At 41.7% G+C, this 16,160-nt stretch overlaps 1 protein-coding gene across 1 annotated transcript; it reads left to right on the plus strand.

Moving 5' to 3' along the window:
- Window positions 1-873: 873 nt before the first annotated feature.
- On the plus strand, window positions 874-9,730 carry SMIM13 (small integral membrane protein 13). Its single transcript, XM_054284732.1, has 2 exons — window positions 874-1,034; window positions 9,505-9,730. Exons 1-2 carry the CDS (start codon window positions 959-961, stop codon window positions 9,696-9,698), a joined length of 270 nt encoding a protein of 89 aa, XP_054140707.1. The 5' UTR covers window positions 874-958; the 3' UTR covers window positions 9,699-9,730.
- Window positions 9,731-16,160: the final 6,430 nt, after the last annotated feature.

Here is a 16,160-nt window from a genome sequence, read left to right on the forward strand (position 1 = left end):
TGACGTATCACTACAATGGTGGCATGCCCATGGGAAACTAAGCTTCTGTAGTAGTGGATTTACACACGTTTCCAGTAGTTTTAGAAACATTAACCAGCATGCTGCAAAGGAAAATTTTAACTTCATTCCAGTGCTAACAGCGAAGTCCATATCACAATCAAGATCATATCACAGTTCTGAGAGATATTATTTCCTCAGATTTCTTCTAAGTGGGAAGGGCCAGCTTTGATGTGCCACCACCACGTCATCAGAGGGCAAGAGCCAAAGCCAGGTGGAATTCGAACCATGCCGGGTTCGCCAGTAAAATCACTTCCTTGACTAAGGCCTGGATATTCCTGTTGTCCCTTTATACGATTCCACTGGGTGGAAGGGCAAGAGGGAGAAGGAAGGCAGGAATGGCAAGAGTGAGAAGGAGGATTAAGAAATCAGTTTGCCTCATCCCTAAATCTAAGTTATAGAGCAATGAAATCATAGGATGCTTTGGGTTGTGAGGGACCTTAAAGATCATCCAGTTCCACCCCCGCTGCTCTGGACAGGGACACTTTGCACCAGATCAGGCCGCTTAGAGACCCGCCAACCGGGCCTTGAGTAACCTCTCCGTGAGTCCTACGGGAACTCTTGCCCCGCTCAGGGCTCCAGCCACCGCCTCTGGGCTTCACCCCACACGCCGCTCCCCCCGCCCTTACACAGTCTTCACCGCCCCCGCCATCACCACTGTGCCGCAGGGCGCACCGGGACTTGTAGTCCTCGCTGGCGGGGATTGTCCTTCCGCTGCGACAGCTGAGGAGGAAGACAAACTACAGATCCCAGCATGCCCCGCGCACCCCCCGCGCCAGCGCGATGCTCCGCGAGCGCCGCCCCGCTTGGCCGCCGCCTCCTCGGCGGCGGGAGGAGGAGCAGGAGCGGGAGCGGGGCCGGCGGCCCGGCCCGGGTCCTGCCGGCTGCCCCCGGCCGCGCCATGTGGCAGAGCGTCGGGCTGACCCTGCTGGTGATCGTGGCCACGCTGGCCTGCGTGCTGCTGTTCATGCTGTGCGGTGAGTGCCGGGCTGCGGGCGGCGGCTGCCGGCCCGGCTGCGGCGGGCGGTGCTGGTGCCCCCCGACCGCCCTCGCAGCGCCGCGGCGGGCTCGCAATCTGTGCTGGTTCCTCTCGGCTCGGATTGACTGCGGGAAGGAAAAGGGCACCGTGCCCGGCCTGTGGGGGAGCGTGTGTGCTGTGCAGCGCCCTCTTCTCTTTGTTCCCGAGTCGTTTCCAGCCTTGAGGTGCTCCCAGAGCCTTACTTCGGTGTTTAATTCGCTGTTTCCTCTGGAAATGAGGGCTTTTTTAGTGATGGGGCTCACTAAAAAAAAGCCGTCACCCTGTGCGGCATCTACATGCATGGGTCTGAAATGCCAGTGAGCGCAGGAAGTAAACTTGGGACTGGCATCCCTCACATCTGTTTGCTAGAATTGGCTGAAGACAGCTCTTAGGAGGCTTTTTCTTACGTGGATGGAGAGGGGGAGGCTCAGGGGAGATCTCCTCGCCCTCTCCAACCACCTGACATGAGGCTCTAGTGAGGTCCATCTGCTGTGCATGCAGTGAGAGGCCCAGGGGAAATGGCCTTAAACTGAGACAGGGGAGATTCAGAGTAGATATTAGAAAATGTTTTTTCACTGTTAGGTTGTCGGGGACTGAAGCAGGTTGCCCAGGGAGGTGGTGGAGTCACCATCCCTGAAGGTGTTCAAGAGGTGTCTGGAAGTGGCTTAGTGATTTAGGGGTTACAGTGGCAATGTTGGGTGAATGGTTGGACTGGATGATCTTAAAGAGTTTCTTCCAAGCTTGATGATTCATCCAAGGCTGGTTTTTTTTTTTTAATTCTTTTTTTTTTTTTTTTTTTTTTAATACACAGTGAGAAGGGTTATTTCAATGGAAGGAATGACTTGCAGGTCTTTTGGGAGTTCCTGGAAGGAATCAGCAGTACAGTGTGTGAATGTTGTGGCCAATATGCAGAACTTGCGGCTCTCAAAACAAACAAACAAAAACCACACCAGCAAATTCAAGCTATGCCATAATAGGTGATGAGAGGCTTGTGAGACTTATAACCACTTATAAACCTACCTGGCACCTTGGTGACAGGTGTGTTTACAAGGGGTTTCTGAAAAAATGAGGGAGCAAAGTGGAGACTGATGTTTAATAGTTTAAAAACTGCTAATTGTTGACAAAATGACAAAGCATTGTGGAAAAATTTGCATTATCAAGGGACTGGATGATAATATAGGAAGTGAAGTCCAGTATTAACGTGTATTAAGTAAGGCATGTAGAAACTGTGAAATGTTTACACATGTAATTTGTGTGGAGAAATATAATGGAACCAAACTGAGCTGCTATTATCCCAAAGAAAGGATTAGCTGAAGTAATTGCAAGCATTTCTCCAAAATATCTCTGTAATCCTTTGTAGCTACCAAACAGGCTATCAAACTTCAGAAGCCTGAAATAGAAGAGAAAATGTCATTATGCTGCTATAGGAATCATCCATGTGCCTGTGTCTCACACAGTGTGTTTTCTTGTTAAAGTGTATTACCTCATTAAAAAAATGAAATCCTAGCTTCTTTTTGAAAAGATAGGGTTTCCATAGCAATTCTTTGTTGGAGCTGTGAAATTATTTCTGCATGAAGAAGCTCTAAACAGGTTAGATCTGTCAAGCCTGGAAGATAGGTGACTGGAGAAGGGGTGATGGTATACCACTGACTAGCAAGTCAAAAGTGAAGTGAGAGTGTTCTGAAATGTCATCATTGCAGAGGAGTTGGAGTACATGAAGTTAAATGGTCAAGCAACAGGCTGAAAACAAAAAAAAATTCTTTTACACTATGGGAAAATAATTTGCAAGCTCGTTAATAAGGAATATTTTGGATGCTGAAACTTCTGGCATTTAAATTCCTGGAAGAGAGGTCAATGTCTTGGTCGTGATCTTGGGTGAAGAAATCTGTGAAATGCTGATAACTGGAACTGCAAGGCTGTACTTCACTTGGTCTCGTGCTCTTTTCCTGCATGTCCTGCACTGTCTGTTGTTACAGACTAAGCAGTGACCTGAGCAGATATTTATTCATGTTTCTCTACCCTCCTAAGGTGTTGACTGGCCACTTTTCAACTGTTAGAAGATGCAGCATGGTAATTGCTAGGGCTTTTATATAGAAGTATGAATACAAGATCTTTGTTTACTATCTTGCTGAAAGTGTAATACAATTGTGAAACCACTGTTCAAACTCAGAAACAAGCATCGTTTTCCTCAGGCCCTTCTGCCTTTGTCTGTATATGACAAATGGAATTGGAATGCTAAGCATTAACTTTGGCTGATAACACAATCATTTGCCTAGTGATTTCTTGGTTAAAGAAAGCAGAAGTAATGACTAACTTTAGGTGGCTTGTAAATACTTAGCTTGTTTGGAGTTACATATTGTACATTCATCTTAAATTCCATAAATATGTTGCTTTGAATCTTTCATTGTATTTTACTTTAATCAGTGTCAGACTTTATAAAATGATTGCTAAAAGTCACCTAGATTTCAGGTGTACTGAACACAGGAAGCTGACACATTAATTGGGTTTTTTGGCGAGGGATTTGAACTATTACCGTGCTAGAAGTGATTCAGTGGGATTTGATAGTGATTTATAGTATTTGTAATTATTTTTTCATCACTCAGCATTTATTAATTAATTAATATTGGTTATACCACTTAACTAATCTTGCACAGAAAATATTCAAGGAAAACAGTGTCAAGAACACTATTGAAAAAAAAAAAAAAGAGTACTTTGAACTTAATTGTTTATCTGTGCTAGTGACAGGCAGTTTCCCTGGGAAGGCTGGAAAAAGTAGTGACATCCAGGTGAGAAGGTGGCAGAGAAACTGCCTAAGTGCTGTGTGGGACAGGATGTGAGCAAAAGCCAGCCAGTGAGACATACGAATTAATGGACAAATCTGACACAGGAAGGGCTGGATATAATCTGGAGTAAGCCTGATCTGATGATGAGAATATTTTCCAGCAATCTGACAAGACGTGTTGAAACAGCCTTGAGAGAAAGGGTCAAGAGTGTAAAGAGCTGGGACTTGGATTTGAATGGCTCATAAAAGAACTCATGGTGTGATTGCCTGTAGAGAGTAATAAACCTAAATATCCAGGATCATGTGGATTTCTGCTGTACCTCCACATATAATGTGATAAGGGCAATTAAACAATGAGTAAAACATTCACTTAACCTTTTTTTTTCAACATGAGAAGACAAAATTCAGAGCACAAATTATCAGAAGTTATTTTGACTGGTTCTTCAGCAATGTGAATTAGGCATTTATGTCTATAAATGTACTTTGAATAAATGGCCCGATTTCCTTCTCTTTAAAACATGTCTGAATGCTGGCAACTGCTACTTTCAGTGTTAATCTGAATTAGTTGAGAAGCACGAGAGGCTTGCAGCTAGCATTTGTAAACTGATCACATCTGACACAGAAACCACTGAGGTACTGTAAACACAGCAAATTTTCAGTTGCTCTTTTAAAAGTGGAACTAAGATAACTTGATCCCGCTTCTTTTATTCCCACCTTTTCTGATTTTCTTTTTCTGGTGGTCTTATTGCTGCTTTTCCGTATTCCATGTACCTCTGAGATGGGAGGAACTTTGGCATAGTCAAGGATATAGGATAAAATAAAATACCAGCCAAGGTGAACTCTAGTACTGCTTACCTCTGTGTATTTTTTCTGTTTTCCCAGTGTAGCAATGCATGAAACCAAGTGAAATTGCCAAAGTGCCTTCACTGGAACAGATGGAAGCATTCATCTCATTTGTCAAAAGAGGCTAATGAAATGCGGATTGAGACATACAACCTTAAAATAAAAATCATGTAACTCTAAGTGCTGAAATGAATGAGTAGTTCACTTCAGAAGTATGAATTCAGTTGCAGATGGGAAAACATTTCAGCCCTAAATTCTGCCTGCATAACTTTTCTTTAATGCTTTGCTACACACACAACAGTTTGTTAACTATCTTCAAGGAGTGATTCTTGGGAAATACCTTAACAGATGAGGAAAGTCATGCTTGATTAGACCACTCGTAAAGAGAAAATATCCTTTAATTTCAAGTTGAGTTTTCAAACAGTTGTAAATGGCAGATGAGAAGAGAGCAAATTTCCTTTTGCTCAATCAGCAAGGGCTAGTGTTGCATTAAGTGGGAGCAGGTTTATGGAGCTGTGCAGAGCCAAGCACCGTGTCACCTGATGTCCTCTGTTATCCCAGTGTCAGAGTAGTGCTTCCTTCAGGCTGATCCTCTCCATAGCAAAACTGTCCGCTAGGGCAGTGTACTAGAGCTGCACTGTTTCAGAGATGTGCATGAAGTGACTTGTGCATGGTTGCAGGAGTTATCTAACAGAGCTCAGAGAAGAGCCCTGTTCTCCCAAATCTCAGGTTAGCATCTCAGGCTCCATGCTCTTTTTTTTTCTTTTTTCTTTTTTTTTTTCTTTTTGCAGCTGTAGCTGTTTAGGATTTTCTGCGATGGATACTTCAGCATTTGAATATTGGCAACATTCACCATGGTGATACCCCAGTTTTAAATTAGTACCCATGTTCTGGCATGATAGGATCCTATTTTCAAATCAGTAGGGACAAAGAAGTAAAATGATCTTGCAAAACTACACAGGAATTCCACAGCAGGGTCAGAACTGGAAGCTCAGTCTTCTCTGTGCTGTTACTGCAGTTACTGCATCACCATCCTGCGTTTCTTGGTTTCATTTCTATTTCACATAAGAAAGATCAAGTTGCTTTTATTCAGAGCTCCATATTACCCATGGGGTTTTTCTTTTGTTTGCTTCTCCTGATTCAAACGGAAGAGGAAAATGTGCTCCAATAAAGAAAACTCAGCTGTTGCATACAAGCCAGTGAAAGGTGAATGAAGTAGATGGGCCTGAGACTTGTTATCCCTCACTTTTGGAGTGGGAGTAACTTTGTAGTTGGATCACTGTTTCTTTCTCCTTTACAAAGAACCAGGAGCTGATGTGGGAAGTAACAGAAAAAGCAGTTTTGATGAAGTTTAGTCAAACCATAAAATCTGTTTAACATCTGAATTGCATGGATGTTACCTACATCCTCTGTGAGTTAGTCAAAAGCTTTGACTCACAGTCCCACCTTCACAAACACATTGCATTGTGATTTATTAGAGGGGGGTTGACATACTGATGGCACACTACCAGATGTGTCTTTGCATGGCATCTGGCTGTGGCATTTTTAATTGAGGTGGTGGCACCCAGCTTTTAATGAGTGCTAAACTCTGCAAGGCTGGGTGCTGCTGTTTTGCCTAGCTGCTGGTAGCTTAGATTTTGTAACACTGGATTCAGGTATGTGCTACATCAAGAGCTGGATCCCCTGCTTTGCACTGTGCTGATGTATGTTTGATCTGGCTTGCTGCTTTGAGAGGCAACTTCTTTCACCAGTTAGTGTAGAAATACTATGTGTTATAGTCTGCATGTCATCACTGCTTGTTTGCTGAAGGCAGGTTGTGGGTGTGCTGGTTGGCTTCCACAGGCTCAGTCAAGCTAAGGATGATTTTAAAAGGTAAATCAATTAGCTAAAGAAAATAAAGCAAGCACTGAAGGAGTGATTCTAATCAAATGTTTTGTGTGTGGTGAAGCTGAATCAGTAGGACTTCTTTGAGAGCAGCTTACCTGAACAGAGTGGAAGTGTTAGAGGTGCAAACCAATGGTGTCACTTACGTGTCCAGGAAGAGCTCTACAGCAAAAAGCCCACAAAGCTAAACTGAGCCACATACAGAAAGGAATGCCTTGAGATGCTCATTTTCCTTTTCTTGTGTGTGTATTTTAAATTAGTTTACAATTATTTTCTTTTTTTAAACACAATTATGTAACTTGGAGTTCTTCAGTATGGCACAGTGACTGGTGTTACCATTTTGCAATGTTCTTTAGAGAATGAATCAGAAGACAATGCATTTTCTATTAATTTCTCAGAGACAATGTGAATCTGCCTCCAGGCTTTGTGTCTGTGTGGTTTTGTTTAATGATGTATTTAGCTGATATTGTTCTGGAGAGATTTTTTTCTATAGCCAGAATAACTTATTCTTTAGTAGTCTGGTTATTTCCAAGGAAATTCTTATTTATTTAGGGTCAGGGAGGCTCAGCTGAAGAGGGAGATCCAAACTTGATTTGTACAAGTGTGTTTGTTGTGGGGATTTTTTTTTTTAACCTTTCCATCCAAACTGGGAACTAGAGCAAGTGAAAGAAATCTTTCTACTTTGATTACTTTATACCTAAAGGTTTCTGGTACAGGCTCGGAGACCTTGTGAGGTTTTTTGTTCTGGTTTTCAAGCCTGGTTGCCCTCCCACTAATGCCTTTGGCTTAGCCTTTTGTGATTTTCTTTTCAACCTGCTGTGATGTGGTTTGTTTCACCTGCCTGTTACCTCTGGTCTGTTTGTTTGCCTGCTAGAACCAGTTCCCTTGGCTGGTTATTTACACTGTCTTGTTTGTAGTCTGAGGCTAGAGAGCTCCAAAATCTTGTTTATGGTACTTGGGGTTTTGGATACTTAGACCATTCTGCTCTGCTCTCTAACTCAGACCAAACACTGAAAAGAAATTAGTGCTGTTTTTCTTGAGAGTGCAAATGAATTTCCTATGTTCTTTAGTATTTCCCCAAAACACACCCCATAGTAATTCTGGGTGTTAAGTAACCTGTTTGCAGGGATAGAGGAAGCATGTAGTTCACTTTATTTAGCTTAAGTTAAAATACCTCCTTTAATGGAATATCTGTTAACACCAAATATACTCAAGTCATGCGTAAAGTGCCCTAAAACCCTTCTGGGAATGCCCTGAATATTTTTGCCTCCTCCTCCTCCCTCTCCTCTTTCAACGGAAGCAACCTTCAAAGAGCTGCTAGCTCAATTTTTACTTCTAGTTCTGAAAGAAAAGAGAAGCCAAACCGAGCCATCTACCATCAGTTTTTTTTTTCTAGGTGCAAGGGAATGTTATACATTTGTGGGACAGCAGATTCGATTTAATCACAAGTCATTTAAGGGGTTAGGTATTCATGGGAAAGGAAATATTGTGTAGGCTCTAGGAATTAATTTAGATCATAAAAGGTTTTCATATAGAAGCTTTTCTTCAATTTCCTCAGGACTAGAGAAGTTACTGAAATTAAAAAACCGCGGGATGTAAAAAGTATTCCAGGAAGGAGGAGAAGGGTGGGATCTTGTTTTTGGCATAAGGAATGGATTGCCTGTATTGACTGTGATTATAGAAGAGGAAGAAATACAGAGGTGCTGTGGTTATATAAGTGTTATTTATTTATTAGTTAGTTGGTAGTCTTTCTCCCCCCTTTCTACTGTGTCCTGTTATCCATTCCCAGAAGTCTGCTACTGCTGGAAGCTGTGTAATTGGGAGGACAGTTTTCCCTAGCTCTGTAAAACAGGGCTCTATATATCTGAATAGGTCAGCAGTATAGGCTTAAATAGCTGGCAAGACTTTCTGAACAGAAAATGGGAATATTAAATATATAGCTCTGTGCAGGCAGATGGGTGGTGGTGTTGCAAACGATGTTTGTATAGCATTTATTTTCAATGAGCTGTTTAAATTTTGCTCCACTTAGCTGTATTTCACAGAGAAGTTGTATTCCTATTCAGTGGGTTCTTTTAAAATGAAGATTCTGGCTTAGGTTTAGATATATTTATATCTGCTTTTTCAAGATTTTTTTCGCTACCGGTTACAAAAACACTTAGACAAGACAGAGGAGGAGGAGCAGGTGGATCTTAAGTATTTTTTAAGATAGATTCTAGAAATGTGGCCATTTCAGCTCTTTACTTGCATAATTTTGGGACCTAGAGTATTTTAGTGGTGGAGCAGAACATAGATGTACTGCAGAATGTTAATTTTACTTAGTGGGATTTAGGCACGGTGAGGGATCTCATTGAATTTGGGGGATGTGGTCTTTCGGTGAACATAAGGAAGACCTTGTCCATTTCAGAATAGGATTTACTATAAAATATGATATTAATTTGAGGCTCTGAGTAAGTGTGCTTAATATTGATTATGTAATGCAACTTTTAAAATGTGATTTCCAGAATGGAATGTTTGCTGGGTGAGGGGAAAAATTGTAGTGCTTTCACAGACCCTGTGTAATGAATCCTGAGTCCTTGTTTGAGATATAACCACAGGACTTATTTTTTTCCTGACAATTAAGACCTTTATTTGTGTGATGGTGATCACCCACCTGCTTGCTGTGGCAGTTCAGTTTGGAATGTGTAGGGCTTTTCCTGGAGCTTAAATGTTGCTTCTGGATGAGGATGAACTTGACGAAGTTGAATTGGTTTTTACAGGACTGTAAAAAGGAGTGTATGTGCTGTGGAGGGCTGTTGGGGTTGGCAAATAGAGGATGGGAGCTGATCAATTTTTTTTTCCTTTTGGTGATACACTTTGCCAGTGAGCTGACTATCAATTTGTATGAAGTAACTAAGCAGTATCTCTTTTCTCCCTCCTGCAGGATGGTATGTGGTCTGGCAATTGTTCCTGTCTAAATTCAAATTCCTGAGAGAATTGATAGGTGATACAGGGTCCCAGCAGGGAGACAACGAGCCTTCAGAAGCTGAAACTGAACAGGAAACTCCGCCCTCGCCTCAGAGAGGGAGACAGAAATCGGCTCGGCAGCGAAGGGCACCTACGGAAGACACGACTTAAAGTACCCATTGAACTTCTGCGTAAACTGTGAAACCTTCTGCACTGGGTCCTTCAGTGGTGTGACCTCACTGAGAAACTGACCTGAGGTACCATTGATCCCTGTGGACCTTTACTTCTGAGCTACCAATGGATGATGCTCCTGCAGTAGAGGTTCGGGGAGGGCTTCAGCAGCAAGTCACAGAGTACTGGAAGAAGGGAGGGGCAGAGAGAAATCTCCATCACAAAAGTGCTGAGCTCCTGTATCTCTGGTCTCAGGTCTCAGCACGCAGATGAAGAACAGGTCCTGGACCATAGGCTTAGCCTTTGCATTAGTCTGAACATAGTAAATATTTCAGACTTAAAATAGTTTATAAATTATTTTTTCTTTACAGCACTGTAACTACATATAATGAAATTGAGTTTTATTTCCTTAGCTGTATTTGAATATATATATTTTTTCAACCTTGAGAAAGCATGTGAACTAAAAAATCAGTTGAAAGAATATCCTGCTTTAGAATGTATTCTAAAGTGAGATTTTAGTTAAGTTCTTGTATATATAAAAAGTATAAATGAAATATGAAAAACTCTATTAGGTGCACTTGATTTGGAGGTTTTTATTATCTCCTCTTTTTTAAAAAAGAAGGAGATGCAAAGAAAGCAATTGGATAACAAGACCTTTTTTCTTGATTTTGGTATATAAGAAGGATTATAGTTTAAACAGTCCTGCTAGGCTTCTGAATGTTTTTCCTGAACCTTACTCCAAGTCCAACCTGTGCTGAAGACGGGAAGGTGTCTGGGTTATGCACTGCTCACTGTTTAATATTCTGAAGTGTCATCTTTGGTATTTGGATAATGAGCCCTTCTCTTAGCTCTCCTTGTACACCTTAACGTCAGGTGTTTGGTATCTAACCTAACTTTTTTTCCTAGAAGCAGTTAAGGCTCTCTTAGCAGTTTGTCAGACATTGCTGGGACACTCTGACAGTGTTCCAGCAGGGAATTCGATACCTCATGTTTGCTGGAGGACTTACAGATTTTTACCAGTAATCAGCAGTTGCTCCTGTTTTCTCTGAGGATGAGTTCTACAGCTGTTTTGACATTGCACTTCACAATGAAGTGCTCCACTTCTGTTTATCTAGGAACTCTGAAGATTGATGCATGAGATTTTGTAAAGATGAGGAGCATGCATGTAACCACCTCTGTGTATGAGAGAGAGCTACCAACAGGTCTCATCTTGAACAGCTTCAGTTTTCTCTCAAAGTTTGGATATGTGGTAGTGTTTGGATCATTGTTCCGTGTATAAAAACTTAATCAGGACTTTAAAATTGATCTTGTATTTTTAGCTGTTAAGAAGTTTAAACCTGTGGCTTCCAAATTGTGGTTTGGATCAGTTATATGGCTGAAAGCAGCAGCATTTAGGTTTTTCATCAAGTAGGCCTACATCTGGGAAAAGAGCACTCTGTTAGTGCCTTTATGTTTTAATTTGTCAGTTTTGGATAGTGATCAAAATCCAGTGAGGGGCATTCACTTCTTAAAATCATTTAGATGTTTCAGTATTAAAATATGTAAGACAGATCAGCCCTGACTTTCCTTTGGAGTCTAAAAGACCGTTTCATTTGCTAGCATGTATATATTAAGCATAAGGTTATGTTTTGAAGCATGATTAGGCAGTGCTATGCACATATCGTGTAAACATGTTGAAATACTGATTGTTTCCTCCTCTGTCTTTCGTGCTGGCAAGGGAATGTCTAATGATGGTTGATTGTTTTTTCTTTTCTTTTTTTCCCCTTTAATTAGTAAACTTCCCATTTATTCAAACTGAGCAGAAGCAATCAGATTCTATTCCCTGCTGCTTCCAGTTTGCCTCACATAACTTAATGTCACAATTTTCTAGTGTGCTTATGTCTTGTCACATGGTGAGACTTCCAGTCTAGCAGTGCTAATCAAATACTGGGACATTTTTCCTAAGAAATTAGCATCTTTGTCTTAAGCTTTGCTAATACAGCTTACAAATAAACTTGCTCTGTACTGACATAGGATATTGACACTCCACTGCACTTCACTTTATCTAGACTTTAGTGTACAGAAGACAGCAAAAGGCTGATGTCTGTAGTGTCCCTGGCAAAGAAACAGTAACTTAGTTCCTGCTTCTAGGAGCTGTGAAGAAATGTGAAATTATGGCAATATATATGGCTAGTTTAGGGTAGCTCTGAAGGTGCAACAATCAAGACTCTGGAGCAAGATAATGAAGGAGAAATCCGTATGGGTTTGAATGAGGACACTGATCAAATATGCAATAAGATGGACATGAAACCTCTGGATAGCTCATCTGCTCTAGCCAAACAATTTCCTTCTCCCTTCCATGCCATCTGTAGGTGTACATTTCACTCCCCAAGTTATTTTCAGTCTCTTTTTTTTCTTAAACAGCTGATGCTATTTTTTTAATGTTGTGACATTGCTGCCAATAATGCTGTCTCCCTAGTGTGTAGCTTTAATGATCTTACTAGTAGCAGGCCAAAGGTATATATTATAAAGTGGTTTGGAAGAATTTTGAAATGCTAATGTGTTCTGTCAATGCTTAATTTTTCTTGAAGAAAACTGTAGTGAAATCTTTGTATGGGGCACTTGATGCAAACGTGTAAGAGCGAAGCTGCGTGTGTGGGACATGTGCTTGTGATAAGACCTGGGTTGTGATTGCTGGCAGTCCAATATACTCATGTCTTCAGATGTTCTTACCAATGTCCTTCCGAAACGTTATGGTAGGTAAGCACTTAACTTTGAACTCACCCATCCAAGTCTGAAACCTTATGAAGGCAACAAACAGGTTGGTCTTGTTTTGTTTAGTGGGATCTATTTTTAAAACGATTGCCTTATTGTTGCAGCCGTTATCTTGAATGTATTTTGGGTTCTTATTTTAAATACAGTCATATCATCTTTGTTGCAGGGGCTGTGTAACTTTGAATAAGCAGTAATTTCCTGTGTTGTATGTCACAGTGTTGCAATTTGTGATCACATTGCTGCTTAATATCAGGTTTTACACTGAACTAGACCTGTGTATGTCCTTCTGTTTCATTTGGAAATGACCAGCATAAAGAATGTGTTCAGTGTGGTCATTTGCTTCTTCAGTGTTACAAAACTGTACCTAAAGCTTCTGTGGTTGTCTGTTTTCATCATTACTGTTCTTTTAACTGACTGCACAGATAAAAAATAAAATAACCCGTCTTGATATGAATGTTTGATCTCAGTGATTTTCTGATTACATTTTTGAGTGGATTTTGTCTGTAGAATTAGACTGCTTGTTTGAGTGTGAAGCACTACAAAAGAGGACTTGTCAAAAGTCACATTCTAGCTGGTGTAACACCTGCAGATGACTTCATTGTAGTGGGCAGGTTTGTGTATATCTTTTAGAGTAGTTGTTAGTAAATGTGGTTTTTCTGCCTTATACCTTCAAAGCTGTAATTTCATTTTAGCAACTAAAAAACTCAAAACAAACAACAAACCCCCCCAAAAAATCAAGCCACCTCCCCACTCTGCTTTTTTTGATCTTTCTAAGACTGGTTGTAGACTCTAGTTTTTCTAATGTAAGTGTCTTGATGAAGTAGGAAGTTCTTATTTTGGAAATGAAGATGTACAGGAGAAGGAAGTGAAAACATGCTTCATCCTTTACTGCTTCTGTTGTATCCTGGGTTATTTTATTTAACAATGCAACATTAAAAGATTCTGAAGGAAAATCTGAAATATCATGAGAGAACAAACTGTTCTGCAGTTGTTCTACTCTTCTTACTTTTAAAAACGGGCTACTAACGGAGTACTGCAAAATGTCTTGGTGTTATGTGACTTGAGCACCTGGGTCTTTTCAGCTTGGGAAGTTGGATTTGTATGTGGTGGTTTGTGTTGGGGGCTAGTATAAGTGAGAACAATCAGTGAAGGGCAACTGGTGTCAAGTGCACATGAAACACATGGTTGCTTTTCTGCTTTGGTGCTGATCCCAAAGAACTCCTTTGTGGCCCATTCCAATGGGATGAATGAAGGTGCCATTGAATAAGTTTGCCTCAGGTTCCACCAAAAGCTGTTTTAACTTGTACTATGGGTGCTCGTGTGCTGTCAGGGGTCTCCTGTGGCCTTGGGTCTATGTAATTAAAATACACAATCTTTATAAAATATAAGCAGTGTTACATCTTGTTTGGGTTTTGCTTTCATGAACATTTTTTTTCTGTGATCAGACTGGAAGTTGGCAGTGTCAATATGCTGAGTTTTACGTTAAATGTTAAGGACATGAATATTGTTGTGTTCTTCATGTCGACCAGAAGCTCTTATGTTTTGATCATCTGTGGGTGTTTATAATCACCGTGTTATCTCTGAAAGTTGGATGGAAGGGAGACACTTTGGCACTGTTTCACAGCGCCTGGGAGAAGGCTCTCATCTGGTGTGGGGCTAGTATTCATATCTAGCAGTGTTGGACTCCACTTCAGGAATTATTTTCACAAAGGGGGACAATGTGATCCAGTACATCTTGGGCTTTATTTTCCGTGTTTCTATTCACAGGGCTGTTCAGTTACCACAGCAGGAAATGAATAGCACAAATGTTCCTTTAACTTTGGTAGCCAAGAGACTCTAATATGTAGGGAAAGATGGGGTAGGGCCATAATGTGGCCACTCTGGTCACTGTCCAAGTATAGAACACATAACCTACTAATTGTGGTGTACCTGTCTCTGCTGGCTTGTTTTGTGTCACTGCCCCTGTGACTCGTCCCAAATGCTGGCAGTGTACTTGAACTGAGAAGGGTAAGAAGATGTGGAATTTGCGCCCTGAGAGATAGTTGCCTGTAAATCTTTCGCCCTGGGTCTGAGTGTGCTGAACAATTCAGGCAGCTAACTTCGGTCCACAGTCCATTAAAACATCCAGCCTTCTATGCAGGTAACAGTCAAGTTTCAAAATGAGAAGTTACATGTAACCTGTGTCTTCCTCAGAATGCTACAAAGGAGAATACCTTGCTCTATGTCATGTCAATTTCCTCTCCTCTGCACTAGAGTATTTTATCATCTTTTTTGGGGAGTCTAAAGCCTTCTGGCAGCAAATCTGTTTGTTCGCCAGTAACACAGGCTGTGACTCAAAGCAAGTTTTGCTACAACTGTGCTAAGTTGTACCACTGGGGCTATGTCAACACTGAATTTTTATTAAAGTCAATCTTTAACTCCCTAGCACAGTGCCCTGCTCCTTCTTACTCAAGGACTTAATCAGGAGCCTTCTGTCTTTGTGAGAACTTCTTGTTTATTTTGGGTTAATTGCAGTTCCTGTGGCAAATGAATCTTTTGATGCCAGATGATCAGCTGTTGGTCTTTAATGTGTTTAAAAATGTTAGGCAACTTCCTTGCCATGGTGGAATGCATCAAAATCTGTCCCTGCCCACCACTTATTTCCAACATCGGTGGTCTCAGTTTTTAGAAATATAAAGAGTTGCTCCCCTCAGGTTCTGGAGAGACCCTGCTTTGAGAAGATCCTCAGGAGAAGCAGAAGATGCTGCCTGGTGACCTCTGGATGGTTGCAAGAGGGCTGAGCTTGGTGCAGGTGTCTGCAAGGCATAGGCAGAGGATATGCTTAGCTTGGACGTGCCAGGTCTGCAGCATCTCTGCAGTGATGGTAATTCCCTAAAGCCCTCTCGAGGTGGTGGCTGGGTGGCACCACATCTGCTGTGACTTCTGATCCTGGCACAGCTTGATTTTTGGTTTTCCAAGAACAGAACCAGTCTGATCAACCTCTGATGTCAGTGGGTTGGGGGCACATTGGCAAACACAAACCACCATGAGTACTACAGCCACGTGGGGAAATGTTTATCTATCCTTCAGGCCAGCAGGGAGGCCTTGCCACGGCAGGGAGCTGTGAATTTCACTTTGTGCCTCTGATTTGCAGGTCTTTTACTGAATTTCTTTGTTAGCCTTTCTATTTTCCAAAATCATAGAATCACGGAATGGTTTGGGCTGGAGGGGACCCTAAAGATCATCTAGTTCCAACCCTCCCTGGCACATGACAGGGTTGTTCTAAGCACCATCCAACCCAATATTTTCAAGGATGGGGGGCACTGACAGCTTCTCTGGGCAAAATCACAATGTTCATTTAACAATCGTGGCACTGAAGTACTAGCAGTGACACTTTTTGCGGCCTTAGTTTTACATTTTCCAAAAGATTCACATATTGAGGGTGTAGACTTGGTTTTGCTTTACCTTGTCCCTGCTTCCAGGATGTCCTCACGTTTCTCCTGAGCCCTCAAGTGATGTCATGGAGAGTGGAAAACGCTTATCCCTGAACTGGACACTGCAGTAAATAAAGAAATAGATAGTAAAATCCTGGAGGCTTTTGTGTCCAGTTGGGGTGGGGAGAGCACTTGTCACCACTAGATGGCATGGGCCGCCAGGCTTTGGGGATGGGCCCTCCTGGCAGGACCGATGCTGCTGAGCTCCTTTGCTGGTGCTGTCGCTTTATTATTG

Source organism: Melozone crissalis, unplaced genomic scaffold (genome assembly GCF_028551555.1).
Source record: "Melozone crissalis strain CALT ecotype California unplaced genomic scaffold, PUWL_Pcris_2 ptg000042l_1, whole genome shotgun sequence".
Taxonomy (NCBI): Eukaryota; Metazoa; Chordata; class Aves; order Passeriformes; family Passerellidae; genus Melozone; species Melozone crissalis.

Bases quoted from the DNA above. Each gene is read 5' to 3' on its own strand.
- SMIM13 (XM_054284732.1), top strand. From the start codon at position 959: ATGTGGCAGAGCGTCGGGCTGACCCTGCTGGTGATCGTGGCCACGCTG. The intron at 1,035-9,504 runs GTGAGTGCCGGG...TCCCTCCTGCAG, and splicing joins GCTGCTGTTCATGCTGTGCG to GATGGTATGTGGTCTGGCAA.